This window comes from Peromyscus eremicus, chromosome 16_21 (assembly GCF_949786415.1).
Source record: "Peromyscus eremicus chromosome 16_21, PerEre_H2_v1, whole genome shotgun sequence".
NCBI lineage: Eukaryota > Metazoa > Chordata > Mammalia > Rodentia > Cricetidae > Peromyscus > Peromyscus eremicus.
The window spans coordinates 22457585-22478362 of record NC_081432.1 but is presented as its reverse complement, the minus strand read 5'-3'; the positions used below and the strand labels follow the sequence as shown (position 1 = coordinate 22478362).

Below are 20778 nucleotides of genomic sequence, written 5' to 3'. Positions count from 1 at the left end.
GGTGTTCTCCCAACACCAAACCAGCAGTAAAGGTTGTATTTTTCTAGAGAAAATGCAAGTGTGGCTTGGACTTCGCACTCTTCTTATTTTCTATAAGGTTACCTACTTCTTCGCTAACGTTCAGAGTAATAGATATCGGGTCTGTTAGCAATACTGTGAGATGTTTGCTTCAGGAGCAGGAGAGAGCCCTGGGACCACTGAGTCTGTGTTTTAATTTTATTTCAGATTGTTGATATTGTCCACATATGGATGGACTTCTTTGCATGTGACTGAAGGTCTTTAGTAACCAGATCTTTACTGTCCCATGAGAACCAAACACAGTGGCATATACCTGTCATCTCAGTACTCCACTGGCTGAGGCAGTGAGTTCTGGGCCAGCCTGATGGAAATGTAAAACCATCTTAATAGGCTCTCTCTTCCTGACTTTCAATATTTGCATGAAGTTTGGTAGTCTTGTCATCCAAACGAATCTTAGTACAAAACCATGATGATATCAAACTAAATCTCATTAAGGAGCTATTTTGTTGTTCATTATTTTCTGATAAGAATGAGGTCATAGAGGACTATAATTTTTTTAGGTTTTTTTGTTTGTTTTGTTTCTCATTCTTTATGATCTATAATATAGCTCTTACCTCTCCATTTTTTTTAATGATTGTGATATTATTGCAGGAAGCCGGCGCTTTTTTTGTTTTTGTTTTTTTGTTGTTGTTTTTTGTTTTTTCTTTGAAACAGCCCTGCTTGGCCTGGAACCTGCCATGTAGACCAAACAGGCTTTGAACTCAACAGAGATCACCTCCCTCTGCCTCCAGAGTTCTGGGATTAAAGGCCGTGCCACTATATCTAGTTCTTCCTTTGATTTTGTTTTGTTTTGTTTTGTTTTTTGAACTTTTTTGTTGTTGTTTTTCGAGACAGGGTTTCTCTGTGTAGTTTTGCACCTTTCCTGGAACTAGCTTTGTAGACCAGGCTGGCCTTGAATTCAAAAAGATCTGCCTGCCTCTACCTCCCGAGTGCTGGGATTAAAGGTGTGCGCCACCACCGACCGGCTCTTCCTTTGTTTTAAAGAGAGTTCATCACACTTTTGCATTGACACACAATTTTTAAAGACTTCTCTCTGAAGTTTAAAATAAAAATAAGATCCCAGTTTCATTGCTAGTCTTAATACTGAGTTGCGTTCACACAGTATTAGTAAAGTTTTAAAGATTATCCTAGCTAGGCGGTGGTGGCGCACGCTTTTAATCCCAGCACTCGGGAGGCAGAGGCAGGCCATCCTGGTCTACAAAGCAAGTTCCAGGACAGCTAGGAGAAACCCTGTCCCAAAAAACAAAAAAAACAAAAACAAAAAACAAACAAAAAACAGTATCCTAAAAATATTCGTGCTATTTTGTGATGATGTGTATATTTGTATGGAAGTACAATTACGTATATGCAAAAATACATGTATTTATATATCACAAACGTGAATGCCAGTTTGGTTTATAGGGTAAGGGAGTAGTTGTTTTTCTGAAGACAAATTCTTGCTATCTCCAGGCCTGATTCAACCTTGGAAAAACGTTATGCATCAGCTTCTTAGTGTTGGGATTAGAGGCCTGTGTCATCATTGCAGCTTACGTAGTTACCCAGCAAGAGTTATGATAAGGGGCTGGAGAGATGGCTTAGCAAGTTAGAGCACTGGCTGCTCTTCCAGAGTACTTGAGTTCAGGTCTCAGCCACCTATAACTCCAGCTCCAGAGGATCTAATGTCCTTTTCTGTGCCCACACTCAGACACTCACACACAGTTTAAAAATAATAAAATGAAATTTAAAATGTATTTTTATTATATGTATGGGTGTTTTGCTTTTTATGTATATCTGGGCTCCACTTGTGCACCTAGTACCTACTGAGGTCAGAAGATGGTGTTTGGGTCCTCAGGAACTAGAGTTGTGAGCTACCATGCAGATGCTTGGAATTGAACCTAGTTCTCTGGAAGAGCTCTTACCTGTTGCGCCATCTTTCCCCTTCTTCCTCCTTTTCTTTTTTTTTTTTTTTTTTTTGAAAAGTTATGACCTGTGCCAGTGAGGTGGCTCAGCTGGTAAAGGGACTTGCCACCAAGTCTGATGACCTGATTGGACTCCTTGGAACCCATGTGGTGGAAGAAACTGACTCCTACAAGTTACCCTCTGATCTTCACACATATGCTGTGGCATGCATGCACCCCCCCACACACACACACAAATAAATGCATTAAAAGTAAAACTTAAAGTTATGATCTGTGTGTGGTGGGACATTCTTATAATATCAGCACTCAGGAATTGGAGTCAGAAAATGATCAGAAGTTCACTTTCCTAGTTCTATTTCAAAAGAAAAGAAAGGTCCATGTTGGATTTGTCATGTTTGAAGTACATAGAGATTTGAGTTAAGTGACTTTTCGGGGGTAGGGGATGGGATTTGTGGGATTTTTTTTCTTTGAAGTTGTATATTTGTAAGTTATAAATCTTGTTCATACAGTATTGTGCTGTGTGTCTAAATTTGTCCTAGGGAATTTATGGATAGTGATTGATCTAGCAACCTGGCATGCTCATTAGTATGATAGATGGGCAGGTGTAACATCAGGATAGACCAGCATTGGGAGGACACACTGATATTTAACTTCCCCAGGTAGGGAGTTCTTCTCAATTATCAAAGCATGTTAGAATTTAGCCGCCTACAAAATCGGAGGAAAAACACATGTGACTGTCTTTTTCTTATGACCACTTGCCAAGTTGGGAGGGGGTATGTCCCACTCCATTCTCTGGTTTTATCATTTGTTGTAAGTTTTCAGAGAACTCAAAGAACTACTACACAGCCAAGTGCAGTTTATTACAGACTAAGAATACAAATTAAAACTGGTCAGGTTAAGACACATCAGGAAGACTTTAAGAGCGGTATCAGTAGCTCCTGTTCTTTCCTCATGGAAAGTCATAAATGGTTACTGGCATTGCTATTTGATAGTGCTCAGAAGATTGCTAAGCAATGGGGCTGACTTGTGCCCAGTGTTTTTATTGGGTGTCCATCAGTTCTCACAATGTGGCTAACTTTTTTTAATTTTGCGTATATGAGTATTTTGCCTGCATGTATGTACGTACTGTGCGTGTGCGTGTGCGTGTGTGTGTGTGTGTGCGCGCGCGCGTGCCTGTAGAGGTCAGATTAGGGGGCCATCAGAGCCCCAGGATCTAAGTTATAGACAGTTATGAGGCTCCATGTGGGTGCTGGGAACTGAACCCCTGTCCTCTGTTAGAGAGTTAAGAGCAGTTAAATGCCCTTAACTGCTGAGCCATCTCTCCAGCTCCATGTCTGAATGTCCTAAAGGCAGAACTATCAGATGGCTGAAGTATGCATCATAAGTCGTATTATTTACATTGTCAGCAGCTAAAGATCGCTGTCATTCCAAAGGCCCATAATAGCCCAGGGCAAATGCCTTCTGTTTGGATAAAGTTAGTTCTTCATTACAGTAGTCACCAGGTGCAGATTTAGTAGCATATTTTTGAAGATTTTAGTACTTAGACATGTAAACCCTGAACATGTGTGCAAGCACTAAGTAAGAAAGCACGTAACTCAGTTGGTAGAATGCTTGTTTAATCTGTTGGAAGCCCTGGGTTTGGTACCCAATACCAAACAAAACAACATGGTAGCATATATCTATAATCCCAGGAGGCAGGAAGAGAAGAGTTCAAGGCCAGCATGAGATACATGAGACCCCTCAAAAAAAGTTTGTACAGATGTGGGCTGTGAATGTAGCTCACTGTTCAAGCACTGACCTAGTATGTGCAAAGCCCTGGGTTTAATTCCTGGATTTGGAAGGAAAAAGGTATTCATTTCTTTCTATCCTCTTAAGTAAACTTGCATTATTTTTCCTTTATAAATACTGTGTTTTTACAATTTAGCAACCTATATCTTTGTGTTGTGTTTTTTATTTTAAGTTAATGTTGTTTTCAAAAACACTTAAGAGAGCTAGCAAGATGGTTTAGAGTTAGGTAAAGCACTTGCTATGCAAACGTAAGAACCCACAGTGCTGGGAAGAGAACCAGCTTGTACATGCAATCTCTTAACCCCCATGGGCACACCTGCATTCTCTCTTACATGTCCATAACAATAAACAAAAAAATGTAAGGAAACAGACTGAGCATGATGATACTTAACTTTAATACAGGAGCCGGAGGCATGCTGATCCCTGAGTTTGAGGCTTTCCTGGCTTATATAGGAAGTTTCATTCCAGCCAGAGCTATACAGTGAAACCCTGTTTCAGAAAGAAATTTTAAGGGAAAAAAGCCAACCGCCATAAGATACCTTATATCTTTCTGGTTGTCTGTCCCATAACAATTTATGGCAGCTTATCTCTCATTTTGCTTCCATGTAATATTTTAATGTACTAAGCATTTTTACTTCATTGAGATCAGACAAGTCTGAGAAATATTTCTTCCCTTTTCCAGGTAAAGAAACAGCCATAAAGGAGTATCAGGCTAAGAATTAGTTTGCTAGCGTATGTAAATTCTGCAAGCGGGGAAACTTAGTTGCTGAAATCAGATCTCATTATGTTCAGACTTACTAGTTTCATGGTACAGAGTACCCAAACATCTTAAATTTATAGATAGAGAGGTGGAAAGGTGCTTGTGGAATGGTGAACTTTTTTGTTGATTTCTTTCCTACCTCATTAGATCAATGTTCGGCTGTAACGATATATAAATTACTTGTTGACTAGAACTAGAACACTAACATTGCTCTTTCCTCATTCTGCATTGCTGTCTTAGGATGTCAGCCATGGATTAACTGAGGTAAGTTGGGTGCAATAAAGTCTCTTTTTCATGAAGCATGTTCTGTTTTTTCCTTTGTAAAGAGTCAAATTGGTCTTTTGTGTGATTTTTGTATTTTAATGTGCATATAAAACTAAGCCAGGCGGTGGTGGCACACGCCTTTAATTCAAGCAGAGGCAGAGGCAGGCAGATCTCTGTGAGTTTGAGGCCAACCTGGTCTACAAATCAAGTTCTAGGGCTATTGCACCCAGAAACCCTGTCTCGAAAAAGCAAGGAAAAAAAAAAGGTCTATGGAAGTTATTCTGTATATTATTATTTCAGAAAAGTTTTCTAAATTAAAAGCTGTTGCTGGGCATGATGGCTTGCTTCTTTAATCCCAGCACTTGAGATGCAGAGGCAGGCAGCTTATCTGAGTTTGAGGCCCGCCTGGTCTACATAGTGTGAGTTCAGTGAGACTCTATCTTAGGAAAAAACAACAGCAACAACAAAAAAGTCATGTTATTTAACATTATACCTATATGATACCTCCTAACAAGATTTACTCTCCTTGTCTTACAATATAAAATGTGGTATGTTCTCCAGAATACAATTTTATTTTAAAATTTTATAAATGCTTGCCTAATAGAGTTAAAAATTATTCTTATCCTATGTGTTACCTTACTATGTAAATGAAGGTACTAGTTCTAGTACTTTGACCTGAGTAATGCATGGCCCTAAGCTTTCTTTTAAGAACTGAGGGTATTATGTTACTTCTTTTATGTTATGTGTTATGTTTTGCTTTAGGCATTGTTTGGTGTGGTTTTCCCGAACTAATGAAATGTTAGTTAGCTTAAATTATAAACTATTGTTTACTTCTTCAGAAGAGTGTCACATAACTATGGAAAAATAGGACTGGTACCAGGGACGGCTCAGTGCACAAGGCTCTATGCACAATCCCAGCATAAGAGTGTGTATTGGGGAAGGGGAGGTGAAAACATGATTAGGATTTGAAATATTACAAGCACATAGACTTCCCTGTAGGAGCTAAAGCAGCGATTTTCAACCTGTAGGTTGCGATCCCTTTGGGGGTCGAATGACTATCTCATGGGGGTCGCCTAAGACCATCGGAATTAGCAGGTATTTACGTTACAATTCCAAGGGTATCGAAATCACAGTTCTGAAGTAGCAACGAAAATACTTTTATGGTAGGGGGTCACCACAACATGAGGAACTGTATTAAATGGTCACAGCATTAGGAAGATCGAGAACCACTGAGCTTAACAGAGATTATAGTGATGGATAGAAATGAAGACTGAGGAACATGGAGATGGATTCAGGGGGTGAAGATACCTGCCATTGGACCCACATAGTGGAAGGAGAGAAATAACTATCGCAGGTTGTCCTCTGACCTCCATACACACATTATGGCATGCATGCACAAACAAGCACAAAATGAAAATTTCAATGTGATTTTTGTAAAAGTTTCAGCAATTGGTTCAGCAAATAAAGGCACCTACTGCCAAACATGACAGCCTGGGATCAGTCCATAGGACCCACCTGATGGAAAGAACTCACTTCTGACCTTCACAAGCATGCCATGATTGACATCAGTATGCCTTCATACATACCCATACAAAATAATTTTTTAGGCCGAGCATGGTGGCACACACCTTTAATCCCAGCACTTGGGAGGAAGAGGCAGATGGATAGTTCGAGGCCAACCTAGTCTACAGAGTGAATTCCCAGACAGCCAGGGCTATACAGAGAAACCCTACCTCAGAGAACGAGAGAATGTGACCTTTTTATAATTTCTAACCATACCAGTGAATGAACAAAGAGTATGATGATCATCTTTACCAAAATTGACATCGCCCACACACCACAACCAGCTTGAACTAATAAGTTAATTTCTTTCTTTCCAGTTGGCAGATATCCCTGTGACAATTTGTACATATCCATTTGTATTTGATGCCCAAGCAAAAACTACTCTGTTACAAACAGATGCAGTCTTACAGATGCAGGTAAATACTATACAGTGCTAATTTGATTCGGGGATGCTTCCAAAAATTGTCTCTGGTTATTTATTTATTTATTTTTTAGAGTATTAGAAGCACACGTAGTAATGGATGGGGACAGTATTGTAGACTGTCCTTTGCGTAGTGCCTTGTGTAACTGTGAAGACTGCTGTAACACACAGGAATGTGAAAGCTGCTTATTTTACAAAAGGAGCTCTGTTAAGGTTCTGCTCCAGGTTCCTGCCTCAAGCTTCTATCCCAGCTTTCCTTCGTGAAGGACTGTAAGCTGTAGGGTAAAATAAACCTTCCCCACCTCCTAATTAGGAACTGTAATAAAAATACAGTAATGTAGCCTTTATTCACGTTACTTGGGAAAAGATGGAGGGAATGAAAGGCGAGATAATATCAGACTTGGAAGCACTTCATCGCTTTAATGGGAAGAGAGTTTGAAATTGCCTGTGGCCGGGCATGGTGACACACACACTTAATCCCAGCTCTGTGAATTCAGAAGCCCGTCTGGTCTGTGTAGCCAGGTCCAGAACAGCCAGGACTACATAGAGAGACTGTCTCAAAAAAGGAAGGAAGGAAAGAAAAATTTCTTTGAGGTTGGTCATAATTTTTGTCGTCGTTGTTGTTTTTTATTTTCTTTTTTGGTGTTTGGGGGCCAGGGAGAGGTTGGGGAGACAGGATCTTACTGCACAGTCCTGACTGGCTAGCCCAGAATGGCTTCAGTCACTGAGATCTGCCTTCAGAATGCCTCCTTTCCTTTCTGTTTCCCTTTTACAGTGAGCTTTTTTATTCATAATGCAGATTTTAAAAACCAGTTCATGGAAGAGGCTGGGAAAGGGGCACATGCCTTTTAATCTAGCACTTAGGAGTGAGAAGCAGGGCGATGTCTGTGAGTTCCAGGCCACCTAAAGCTACACAGTGAGACCCTGTGCCTCAAAAAAAAAGTGTGTGTGTGTGTGTGTGTGTGTGTGTGTGTGTGTGTGTATTGAGGCTATCACAATGAAGCTTTATGCTAACTAAAATAAAATAGCTGAGCATGGTTGTACTTACCTGTGATCCCAGCCCTAGTCCAGCATTCGGAAAGTGGAGCAAAGCAGGAGTTCATGGCCATCCTGCTCTGTTGCTATGAAGAGACACTAACAGGACTAAGGCAACTTACTAAGGAAAGCTTATTTAATTGGGGGGCTTGCTTACAGTTTTAGAGTTAGTCGGCATGACAGGAGGCAGACAGGCATGGCATTGAAGCAGTAGCTGAGAGTTTTATATTCTCATCTGTAGGCAGGACGCCCACCCCCTAGTGACACACCTCCTCCAACAAGGCCACCCTTCTAATCCTTCCTGAATAGCCTGCCACTGGGAACTAAATATTCATATACATGAATGAGCCTATGGGGACCGTACACTCTCAAACCTCCATAGTCAAGGCCAGCCTAGGTTAAATGAAACTATCTCAAAGTAAAACAAAGATGATTTTGTTGTTGTTTGTTTTCTAGATGGCTATTGACCAGGCCCACAGACAGAATGTCTCCTCTCTTTTTCTTCCGGTGATTGAGTCTGTGAATCCCTGCTTAATTCTAGTGGTTCGCAGAGAGAATATTGTAGGGGATGCAATGGAAGTCCTCAGGAAAACCAAGAACATAGATTACAAAAAGCCACTCAAAGTAAGTGAGCGCCGTTTCACATGCATTGGGGTTGCTATTTAAAAGCCGTTTCAGGTCCTTTCAGTCTTTTTGTGTATATTGGAAAGTGTTTGTGGGTTTGGTTTTTTTTAAATTATATAATTGATTATATAATAATCAAGACTTACTTGATTCTATATGTTTTGCCTCCATGTATGTGCATCATGTGTGGCCTGACACCCGCAGAGGTCAGAATAGAGAGTTAGATAGATCCTGTGAAACTGTAGTTAACAGATAGTTGTGAACCAAGTAGGTGCTGGGAAACCAACCTGAGTTTTCGGCAAGAGCAACAACTGCTGAGCCAGCTCTCTAGCCTCAGGAAAGTTAAAAATTAAATTACATATTTAATGTTTGAAAGTATAAATTGCTAAGACATTCATTTTTTATTTATTTTTCTTCCCCCGGAGCTGAGGACCAAACCCAGGGCCTTGTGCTTACTAGGCAAGCGCTTTACCACTGAGCTAAATCCCCAACCCCTTTTTCTAAGATTTATTAGCAATAAATAGCAATAAATAGCATGTTCCAGGATCTCTGAAATGCACTTTGATTTCTTTACCATCCATTCAATGTTCACGTTGCCCTGTTTTAGGTTATATTTGTTGGAGAAGATGCTGTTGATGCAGGAGGTGTACGCAAAGAGTTTTTCTTGCTCATCATGAGGGAATTATTGGATCCTAAATATGGCATGTTTCGGTATTACGAAGATTCCAGGCTCATTTGGTTTTCAGATAAGGTAAAATGCCCATCTACCACAATTGCTTCTTTATATCTTTTGTTTCTATACCCTATGTATCAAATTCACTCAGGAAGACTAGATTCCTAACATAGTTTGGTCAGAGGTTTGCTTTATTACAACTTGAAGTTATGAACTTTTAGACTTATTGCCAAAACAGAACCCTTATTTTTATATATTTAAAATTAAAATAAATTGAGGAACAATCAGCTTAAAAACAATGCTGATGAGCAGTTGTGGCTTATGCCTTATCCCGAGACTTGGGAGGCAGAGGCAGGTGGATCTCTATGAGTTCCAGGCCAGCCTGGTTTAGAGAGCTAGTTCCAGGACAGCCAGGGCTACACAGAGAAACCCTGTCTTCAAAACAGCAAAAAAAGCTGAATTTTCCTTCTCTGTATTTCAGTTTGGATAATTGAATAATAATCACTATATTATTTTCTCTTCTAGGGTGAACTCATTTAGCGTTAGAGATTATTGATGTCTCTTACAATTTAGATTAAGGGCCAGTATTGTAGTGTGTGAAGCAGATCTTCACACTTCACATTTTCATATAGGAAGCCACCTGTTGGCTATGATGGCTTTTGACACGTTTGTGTCAAAGGCAGAGTTGATTAGTTACAAGTACCCTGTGTCCAACAAAGACTTAAGGTATTTACCAGCTGTGTGTGTGTGTGTGTGTGTGTGTGTGTGTGTGTGTGTGTGTGTGTGTGTGTAGACTTCGTTGCAGGAGGCTGGCTGTCTTGTGTGAGGGTAGCAGTTATTGATGTTCAGTGCCTAGGATAATTCCTGAGAGGTAACAAAATAATGCCACTATCATTACACTGTCTTGGATGCTTTTATAGAGAACTCCCCCCTGCATTATGTGATAAGTGTCTAGTTTACCAGGAAAGGGGTCAGTCTGTTCAGTACCTGTTCGTGAATAGACCCAGTGTTCTCTAGCACCCTCCAGTGGTTACAGTGTAGTGTTTGATCTTGTGTTTCTCAGTTTGCTGCAGTTGTTATCTTTATTGAGGCCACCCCACATTGTCTCATCTTGTCTACTGATGGCTTTGAGGTGTTGCCTAGAGCCTTGTCACAGTCCCTGAGCACTCTGCTAGTTCCGCTAAATGTTCTAGACTTTAAAAACATAGCCAAACGGTGGCACCAATATTATGTAAGTGAAAATACAATTTTTTAAGTTGTTGAGTCATTTATTTCATTTTTAGGGTATAGCCATGTTAGATACACAACCAATGGTGTATAAATAAATCTTTGTTTTGAAAAAAAGCTTGGCAAAAACAGATAGAGTGACTCACACCTGCAATCCTTGTGCTCGAGAGGTGAGTTTGAGGGCAGCTTGACTACATCTAGACTTGTAGTTCTAGGCCAGACCCTGTCTCAAAAGATGACAACTAACCAAAAGCAAGGCATGGTGGTGTGAGACCCCAGCACTAGGTAGGAAGGCAGAGGCAGGAGGGTCTCTAGCTCATGGGGCAGACAGACTAGGCTAGCTGTTGACCCCCAACCTTTCCTCAGAGCAGGTGGATAGCTTTCTTGAGGGTGACACATGGAGTTGTCATCAGCCACCACACATGGGCATGCACAGAGACACATGGGGATGCACACACAGACACATGTACACATTTTTAAGTGTTTAGCTTTTGTTGTCTGTCAATCATCCTCTTGTTCCGTCCTGTGCTTGGGATCGGACTTGGGGCCATAACCACAGTAGGCAAGCCTAGCAGTCCACGGTTTATGTTTAATGACATGGAAATGCTTAACGTTTCTGGAAAAAAAGTCAGCTGTGAAGCCATGTGCCTGTCTGTAGTCCTGACTGTCCTGGATCTCGCTTTGTAGACCAGGCTGGCCTTGAATTTAGAAATCCACCTGCCTCTGCCTCCCAAATGCTAGAATTAACTGCTGGCTAATTAATTAGCCACTGCTGGCTAATAAGCAGGTTTTTTGTTTTTTTTTTTAATTATGTATACCGTGTTCTGTCTGCACATATGCCTGCATGCTAGAAGAGGGGGCGCCAGATATCATTACAGATGGTTGTGAGCCACCATATGGTTGCCAGGAATTGAACTCAGGACCTCTGGAAGAGTAGCCAATCAATTCTCTTAACCACTGAGCCATCTCTCCAGCCCCCAAGCAAGTTTTTAATAACAGTATCAAATGGAAATGTACCCAGTGGTGGCCATGAGCTGCTTTCTTGTTAATTTTGTGTCGTCAGAATTTTCCTACTATGGAGATTGTGTTTTTGTACTAAAAATCAAGATTTTTAACTTGGAAGAGATGTCTTTTATTATTTCTTCTTTGTATTTTTAGACATTTGAAGACAGTGATTTGTTCCATTTAATTGGTGTTATCTGTGGATTAGCAATTTATAACTTTACTATTGTGGACCTCCATTTTCCTTTGGCTTTATATAAGAAACTACTGAAACGGAAGCCATCCCTGGATGATCTTAAAGAGTTGATGCCTGATGTTGGGAGGTTAGTGTTCAAAAAGCTTAGGGTGGGTTGGGGCTAAGAGGAGAGGAATGTCCAGAGAAAGCTTTTTTTCTAGAAATAATCATGTTTTGTTGTTCTGTTAACATTTTTTAAGTAAACAAACACTGTTTCAATAATGGAAAGTCTGACATATTCATAAGCAGAATTGTTAAAATCACCTGTTTTACTTTAAATAAGCACTTTTTTTTTTTTTTTTTTTTTTTTTTTTTGCAGAAGCATGCAGCAGTTGCTGGACTATCCAGAAGATGACATAGAGGAAACATTTTGTCTGAATTTCACAGTAAGATGAACAGAAAGCGGGTGGCCTTTTTTAACAGCTGTGCTTTAGGATTTCTCTTTTCCAATGTGTGTGTATAAGGGTGTTTAGTCTGCTTGTATACCTGCACATCATGTATGCCTGCTGCCCATGGAGGTCAGAAGAGGGTGCCCTGGGATTGGAGTTACAGATGGTTCTGAGCTGCTGTGTGGATTCTGGGAATTGAATCCAGGTCCTCTGGAAGATCAGCCAGTGTTCTTAACCACTAAGCCATCTCTCTAGCCCCATAAATGGAATTCTTAACCCTGCAGCTAACATTTATTGAACATTTGCTGTGTGCCAGCCACAGTGCATGCATTATTTCATCTTATTCTCAACAATCCTGTGTAGCTGGAGAGTTTTCTCTCTGCATTCCACCAAACCCCAGTAGTCCGACAGCCCACTTATAAAATAAACACACAGACACTTATATTATTTAAACTGTTTGGCCTAATGGCGCAGGCTTCTAGCTATCTAGTTCTTACATCTTAAATTAATCCATTTCTATAAATCTACACCTTGCCACGTGGCTCATGGCTTACCGGCATCTTCACATGCTGCTTTTCATGGAGGAGGCTGGCAGTGTCTCCTCCCACCTTCCTGTTCTCTCAGTTCTCCTCTCTGTTAGTACCACCTATACTTCCTGCCTGGCCACTGGCCAATCAGTGTTTTATTTATTGACCAATCAGAGCATTTGACATACAGACCATCCCACAGCAATCCTGTGAGATCGTTTTAATCCTTAATATATAGATAAACTGAATTAATTGCATGTCAGTCATTATTCACCAGCTGTGTGATTTCAGTAATTATATACTTTGCTAATTATAATGATAAGGGATCTTAAATTCAGGAGACTTATTCATTTCTGAGCCTGTAGATACAGGAATGATTAGAGATGGAAAGACTAACAAAAGAGTGTCACTAGTGAACTTAAGCTACTTAGTAGATTGATTCCTCCAGTATGTCTGTTTGCTTCTCATTGAGTCCATCCTTGACTCTCTGTTTTGTCAGTTCTGTCCTTTGACCATGGATCCAAGTATTGAACCTAGGCTTTCAGGTTTGCAGAGCAAGCAGCTTTTCCTAATGAGCCGTCTGCCAGATGGCTTAGGGCTTAGGTCCTTACAGGATTGGGATGTGAATGGTGTATTTGTAAGGAAGTTTGATACATGTTTAAGCTGAAGTCAAATTTCTGTGTATTTTTTTCTCACAAGAAAAACCTTCCTGGGGCTGGAGCACTTCCTGCTCTTGCAGCAGTTTCCAGCGCTCCGTTTGGGAAACTCACAGTTGCCATTACCGTAGCTGCGTGGGCCCATGCCTCTGTCCTCCACAGGCACCCGCACTTACAGGCACACGCGCGCGCATGCGCGCACACACACACACACACACACACACACACACACACACACACAGACCTGCACACCTAATTTGATGGCTTCTATTTGAAGGGAGGTCAGATGTCTTTACAGGTATGACTCTTGGTAGGTTCACCGTACTCCATAGTGGATGATCCCATACACGGGAGTACTTTATGTTTGGGTGCTGTATGACAACTTTTCCTGGCAAGCTGTACCGATACACCAAAGTCTAACTTGGTGAGCTGGTGAGTTTTGTTAGAGTTACAGGAATATGGGTAGCGAGTTACAGGAGCAGCGGTGACAGCAGTATCACCAAGGCCACCCCAGCATGGCTGACAGCTCACAGAGCTGGGAACCTGCAGCCCACTGCACAGCCTGCAGGCGGCTCAGCAGTTGGAGAGTGTGCTTTCCAAGTGATTGGTCTAAACCTCTTCCAGACAGCTCAGATGGTTTCTGCTTCTTGAGGCAGCTGGTCTGCTTTCAAGTCTTCCCTGCAGCTCAGATTCCTTCTGTCTGAGAGGTTCTCTCAGCTTTTATTGCTTACTTTGGCAGAAGGATCCTAGTGAATCTGATTAGTCGCAGGGACTTCCTGAAGCTATTTTAAGTTGTTTACCCTTATTTGTTTGTTTTGGTTTTGAGACAGTGTTTGTAGCTCTGGCAGTTCTAGATCAGGCTGGCCTCAAACTCAGAGATCCACTTGCCTCTGCCCAGTGCTGGGGTTAAAGGCTGTATGTATCACCACTGCCCAGCTGTTGTTTACCTTCTTGCTCAAGGAGCTTCCCCTGAGGGATGAAATATTTTGATCTCAGAGGAAACTGTTACACAACAGTGGGCAGAATTAGATTATAGGTTCCTTAAAAAAAATCACAAAAATCAGGGGCAGTATGAGAGGTAAGAGTGAATCTGGGAGGAAGTTGAAGAAGAAGTAAACTAACCATTTAAAAATAGTAATAAATAGTAGCCAGGTGTCGTGGTACATACTTTTAACCCCCAGAGGCATATGAATCTCTCTGAGTTCAGAGCCAGTCTGTTCTACATATTGAGTTCCAGGACAGCCAGAACTATACATTGAGACTCTGTTTTGGGGTGGGGTGGGGGGACGAATGTGGAGGAGAAGGAGGAGGAATAGGAGGAGGAGGAGGAGGGGGGAGGAGGAGGAGGAAAGAATGGGGAGGGAACCTTAGAATGCTTTCCAATTTCTGTAGATTCACTTGTGTCAATTTAAGATTCCTTGACGTTTTAATGATCCATTATTGGATGTGCATTGGTGTTTTGCCTGTATGTATGTCTGTGTGAGGGTGTTGGATCCCCTAGAACTGGAGTTACAGTTGTGAGATGCCATGTGAATGCTGGGAATTGAAGAGCAGCAAGTGCTCCTTCTCTAGATAATCCGTCTCTCCAGCCTGATTCCTGGACTCTTTGTTAGTATTATAGTTGACTAAAATATTGAGATTTGTGAAGTTTAAGTTCTAATTTATTTATCAATACATACATTCCTATATATTCAGGAATATTGATAAATCAAACATTTCTTCCAGCTCCTTTTATTGCTTGTACAATAAAAGCTATGAGAACATAAAAGACATCATTTTTCTTTTTAAAAAAGTGTGTGTGTGTGTGTGTGTGTGTGTGTGTGTGTGTGTGTGTGTGTACAGATGCATAGATGCATGCACAGGCATGCACAGACTCATACATTGAACATGTAGAGCTCAAAGGACAGCGTAGGACGTCAGCTCTCCTTCTGTGTATGGATCTTAGGGGTGAACTCAAGTTCCAGATTTGGCAGCAGGTGCTGAACCATCTCAACACCTCCTGAAGTTTATTTTACTGTTTTTAATTTGTATGTGTATGAGGTGTGCTGTATGTGTGTACAATGATTGGCTTGCCCATGTGGTGCAAGTGGAGGCTGGAGGGTGACATTGGGATGTCGTCCTCATTTTCTTCTTAGTTTTTGAGACTGTAGCTTGAGGTCGCTGCCTTTGGTGGCCTGGCTGGCCTGATCTGCCCAGTGGTGCTGAGGACCCAGCTCAGTTCATCATTTTTGCAAAGCAAGCACTTTATCCACTGAGTCATTTCTGTAGCTGCTATGGTTTGACTTTGCAGTTACTCCACTGTTTATATAATTACATCATACAATATTCTTTCATAATCTCTGCCCTTTTGTTACAGCCACTTGCCATACACTTTCAGAACTTATTATCTACTTTCTTACTTGTCCTTTTGTTGGGTTGATGTATGTGTATGGAATAGTATAGTTTTTTTTTTTTTTTTTAAAGATTTATTTATTATGTATACAGTGTTCTGCCTGCATGTTTCCCTGCAGGCCAGAAGAGGGCACCAGATCTCATTACAGGTGGTTGTGAGCCACCATGTGGTTGCTGGGAATTGAACTCAGGACCTCTGGAAGAGCAGTCAGTGCTCTTAACCGCTGAGCCATCTCTCCAGCCCCGGAATAGTATAGTTTTGTTGAGATGACTTTTATGTGGTGTGGTAAAATTGTGTTCTTATCCTTTTGACAAAGTATTTATCCCTTACAAGATAGTGAACTAAAAGCAAGAATGTATTCCCATAGCTCTCTGTGGATACAAAAAATGGACTAGTAGGAGAAAGAAAAGGTTTTGAAATAATATCATCTTATAAACCAAATGAATATGTAACTAAAAACTCCCTGTCAAGTAAACATGACAGAGAAGATGGGAAAGTTGTTGTCATGTGAAAGGGTGTACTGCTGGTGTAAATGCAGACAGAGATCAGGTTCTCAGTCTCTCTCCCGAGGAAAACGTTCTTCCTCCGATGTTGTTACATTCTGAAGTGGTTGTTTGCTTCTTGGATCAGGAGAAATGCGCAGGTTGCCTGTATTTAGCTAGCCCAGTACTTGGGGAGTGTATCAGGGGTTACAGTAGACTGTCAGGCGACTAGAAAAGGTGGAGGCCTAGTTGAGGCTCTAAAGCCTAGTTTTAAGTAGGCTCTTTTTAGCATAAATTTGCTAGTTTGTATATTTAATGAAAGAAAAGAATGTTACATTTAAAAGTATTACAGGTTTTGGGTCTGACATTGACCTTTTGAATTTTTTCTTAATTAACAGATCACAGTTGAAAACTTTGGTGCAACAGAAGTGAAAGAGCTGGTTCTGAATGGTGCAGACACAGCTGTGAACAAACAAAATCGGTGAGTGGATTGCATGGCCTCAGTGTAAGGGTTAGTGGGCATTTCCTAGTGTTCCTAGAAACCTGTCACCACTTGAAGAAGACAGTATTGTAGGTTGTGTGTGGTGGTGAATGCCTTTATTCCCAGCACCTCAGCCTCTGATCCAGCCAGGACTCCAGGAGACCATGTCTCAAAACAGTCTGAAAACAAACAAACAGAATTGAATGTTTAATGGGAAAGTAATATGCCTTTGCTCCTGAAATCCCCATTAAACTGTAAGTAAAGGAATAAAAAGATGATGAAGGAAGGAACAAAGACAAATGACAGAGGAAATGGTGGCAACTAATGAGCCAAAGGGTGGGAAATCACTTTCAGGAGTACTTCTTAATAGTTCTCAATGATTTGGATGTATTTTGAAATTATTGATAGCCAGTTTTTTCACTACAAATAGCCTAGGAATAATCATACCTTTTTTTTTTTTTTTTTTTTTTTGAGTTAGGTTCTTTCTACATAGCCATGACTGTCCTGGGTTTGGTGTGGTTTTGGTTTGGTTTGGTTTGGTTTTCTTCCTAATGATAGTGTCCCTTTGAACTCTAACTTTTCTGATTTTAGTTGAAAAATAGCAAGAAGTGAAGGAACAAAAATTTAATTGGACAGTATTGGGTGTTCTCCATAAATGTGTGTGTAATCTGTGTATCTGTGCCTTGGTTTCATTTCTAGGCAAGAGTTCGTCGATGCCTATGTGGATTACATATTCAATAAATCAGTGGCGTCTTTATTTGACGCTTTCCATGCAGGCTTTCATAAGGTCTGTGGAGGAAAAGTTCTTCTGCTTTTTCAGCCTAATGAATTACAAGCTATGGTTATTGGGAATACAAACTATGACTGGAAAGAACTGGAGAAGGTAAGGAAAAACGAAGCTTTACCTCTCAGAGTAGAACATGGCTTGTTGTTGGAAATCTAGCCTGTGTGCTGTTGTTGCCCTTCGTACAGCTCATTGCTGTGGCTAAGACACTTGTGCCCCTCCTACCCACACAGTGCATTGAGTGTTCCATGCACTGCTGGGGTGCTCAGGGAAGTGCTATAGGAGCCCCCAACCCAATGGCCCTCCACCCAGTGCTCAATGAAGACTTTGGGTTCCCTGTTTCCCTAGCAAATCTAGTATTCAATTGGTGTGATAAGGTCAGGCCCATCCCTGTAGGGAAGGATCTATAAAAGACTTGTAGGAGGCTGTTACGGGCCATCTCAGAAACTGTCACAGAACATTGTCACTGTTGCTCTTAGCATTTTCATTTTAAAAAGAAAAAAAAATAGTACAAAATGTTTGATTTCTCTCCCTGAAAATAGTAAAAGAAACTTGTCTAAAATTCCATGTTGGTATTTTAATAAACCTTTCACACTGTTTGAATCCTTATTGATAGTGTTGCACAAGCATTTCTGGTGATTTTAGATCTGTTCTTCCCTTTTCCTGGGAACTAGTAGCTTCAGATTATAAATACAGGATTGCAGTAGTTCCTACTCTTCAACCATGATAGGGTTTACGGGAGCCACTTTACTAGTTTAATATATATTCCTTATTGCTAAAAAAAAGGTTGTGTTCTTTTTAGAATACCGAATACAAAGGGGAGTATTGGGCAGAACATCCCACGATCAAAATTTTTTGGGAAGTGTTTCATGAATTACCACTGGAAAAGAAGAAACAATTTCTATGTAAGTATTTCCGACCAGCTGCATATTCTGAGACAAGAATCTAATCGTTTTAAATTGTAAAATATTAGCTCAGTTTTTAAAATTAGTTTTTGCTATTTTTTTTAAAGATTGTTGTATCTGTGTGTTATGTATGCTAGTGTCCTAAGAGGCCAGAAGAGGATGTCAGATTCCCTGGAGCTATTGTTACAGGTGGTTGTGAACAGCCACCATATGGGTGCTGGGAACCTAACTTGGATCCTGTGCTACAGGCATGGCTTGATGTCTTTTCCTATTTCTTCCCATTCATAAAAATGTTCTAGGGTATTCCTCTCTTGAAACTCTCCCCACTTATCCACTTAAGAATGTGCACTGCTTTTGTAAAGGCCCCAAAGACTGGAGTAAGATCTCAAGTTCAAGGTCTGCTGGAAATAAGAGTTGATGTCTGGGCAGTTGCCAAGATCCTGTTTCAAAGTGAAAAGCAGAACCTGGGATCCATATGGCAGGAGAGAACTTCTGAAAGTTTTCATTTACACACACAAAAATAACACACAAAAATTAGTGTTTACTAATTTAACCAGTTCCCTAAATGGCTTTTCCAAAAAGGATTTCTAAATGCTCTTGTCAATTCCAACATTATTCACCAAGTATCTATTGAGTACTTCCTGTAAAAATAATTAGGGTCATATGGTGGGTGGATTTTCATGCAAAGCTGGGCTGTGGTCACTGGACTGTTGTCTAAATCGTTTTTCTTGGCAGTATTTTTGACAGGTAGTGATCGCATTCCCATTCTTGGTATGAAGAGTCTGAAACTAGTCATCCAGTCAACAGGAGGTGGTGAGAGCTATCTCCCGGTTTCCCATACCTGTTTTAATCTTTTAGATCTCCCAAAATATACAGAAAAAGAAACTCTACGATGTAAACTGATTCAAGCTATTGATCACAATGAAGGCTTCAGTTTAATATAACCTTGGAGTTCTGACTGTTCTGTTTAGTGCAAAGGTATCAAACCACTTGTCTTTTTCTTGTGAATTCAGCATAGTGAGAAGCATTTGCAATTCTTACTTGCAAATTGTTCACTACTGTATTGATGAAAGCCAAATATTAAAGAAAAATTGAGCAACTGTTAATACTAAACTTACTGTACATAACCATGAATTGTCCCCATCCTCATAAACATACAAGTATTGTGAATACATTAAAGTTTTACTAACAGGAATTTTAAGAGTTTGCATATTTCAGAAATGACCTGATGTGTGAGTGCATGTTGCTTAATGTTTCTTCAATCACTGGGTAAAAAACAAAAAACAAAAAAAAAAAAACGTTTAACTATGGCCTGCCTTTAGTCATTTATTTTTCCATTTTGTAAATAAAAGTTTTGTAATAAAATAGTAACATTCAGATACCAGTAGTTTCTATGGTTGTAATTGAACTGAGCTGAATTTTAAGGGTTAAAAATTATGATTGTCTGACTCTATAAAAGCATGGTGGAAACAAGTCTTTTTGCTACATTATATGTCCCTGCAGACCTAAATTTTAAGTATTAACTTGTAGCTCATCCCTCTGAGTCCTGAGATATGCTGGCTGGTGGGGTTGTTGAAATGTGTTGGCAGTAAAAGTTGCCAAAAACAGAGCCAGTGGCCACAGAGAACCAATCACAAAGTTACAGCTTTAAAACTACAGATGCTCAAGTATTTATTCTCAGTGCTTTAGAAAGTCTTAATGGTGCTGTTTAGTTATCTGTTAGTAAGTTGTGAAACTGAGTTGATGCAATGCATGTAACTCTGCTAGCTACAATGCAAATATTTATTTTTTAAATTTAAAAAATGCCTTGAAAAGCTTAAATAAAGACTTTAATAGCTTAATATTTCAACTTCCAGTTCTCATCAGATTCAAACTTAAGGAGTTTGTGTGTCTTTTTATGTGTACCATATGGATGCAGGGAACCCCCCCACCCTCCAGGCTAGCAGCAGGCTGTGGAGTCACAAGCTATTGATGAACAGTCTCCTGTAAGTTACAAATCCATCTCATTTTGCAGTCAACACTATTCAATTGTTGAGGCTGTTCAAGCTATTCATTAAATGGGAATCCCTCCTTAAAAATGTTTAGATGGAGGGGTTGGGGATTTAGCTCAGTGGTGGAGCGCTTGCCTAGCAAGCACAAGGCCCTGGGTTCGATCCTCAACTCCAAAAAAAAAAGTTTAGATGGATCCTTAGTGTCTTCACATTGTCATGGTTCACTCTTCCCTGTAACGATGACATTTCCCTTTGAAGTTTGCTAAAAGTTCCATTGAAGGCCAGCATGCTGGCATGCTCACCACCTCCTGTGGTCTCAGCAGCCCTCAAACATGCAGTGACCCTATTGTCTCAGGCATGCCCACCACACCTGGCAGAGTTCATTTCTTGCTTACATCTTTGTCTCTATGCCTTGAGTCTTGTTACTACAAGGTGAGGCTCTGGCTGTTTCTGGGGTCATTTGACAGCCTTTCCAAATTGAGGAAGGAGGGAAACCACATTCCAGCCATTAAACCATTTCTCCCCTTTAGCTCTGTCATCTTTTAGTCCACACAGAGCCCTTCTAGGGCTGTCATCCCACACTCCAGCTCATCTGGACGGCCA

General features: G+C 40.5%; 1 protein-coding gene across 1 annotated transcript in view; it reads left to right on the top strand.

Moving 5' to 3' along the window:
• Herc4 (HECT and RLD domain containing E3 ubiquitin protein ligase 4) overlaps window positions 1–20033 on the top strand; it is a 72992-nt gene extending 52959 nt beyond the window's left edge. Inside the window, exons 16-25 of the mRNA XM_059243905.1 lie at window positions 4765–4788; window positions 6669–6767; window positions 8264–8431; window positions 9039–9182; window positions 11490–11656; window positions 11888–11954; window positions 16413–16495; window positions 17195–17378; window positions 18082–18184; window positions 18920–20033. Of these exons, the coding sequence (XP_059099888.1) occupies window positions 4765–4788; window positions 6669–6767; window positions 8264–8431; window positions 9039–9182; window positions 11490–11656; window positions 11888–11954; window positions 16413–16495; window positions 17195–17378; window positions 18082–18184; window positions 18920–19128 (1248 nt within the window). The 3' untranslated portion in view covers window positions 19129–20033. The remainder of the gene's footprint in view (window positions 1–4764; window positions 4789–6668; window positions 6768–8263; window positions 8432–9038; window positions 9183–11489; window positions 11657–11887; window positions 11955–16412; window positions 16496–17194; window positions 17379–18081; window positions 18185–18919) is intronic.
• The last annotated feature ends 745 nt before the right edge of the window (window positions 20034–20778 follow it).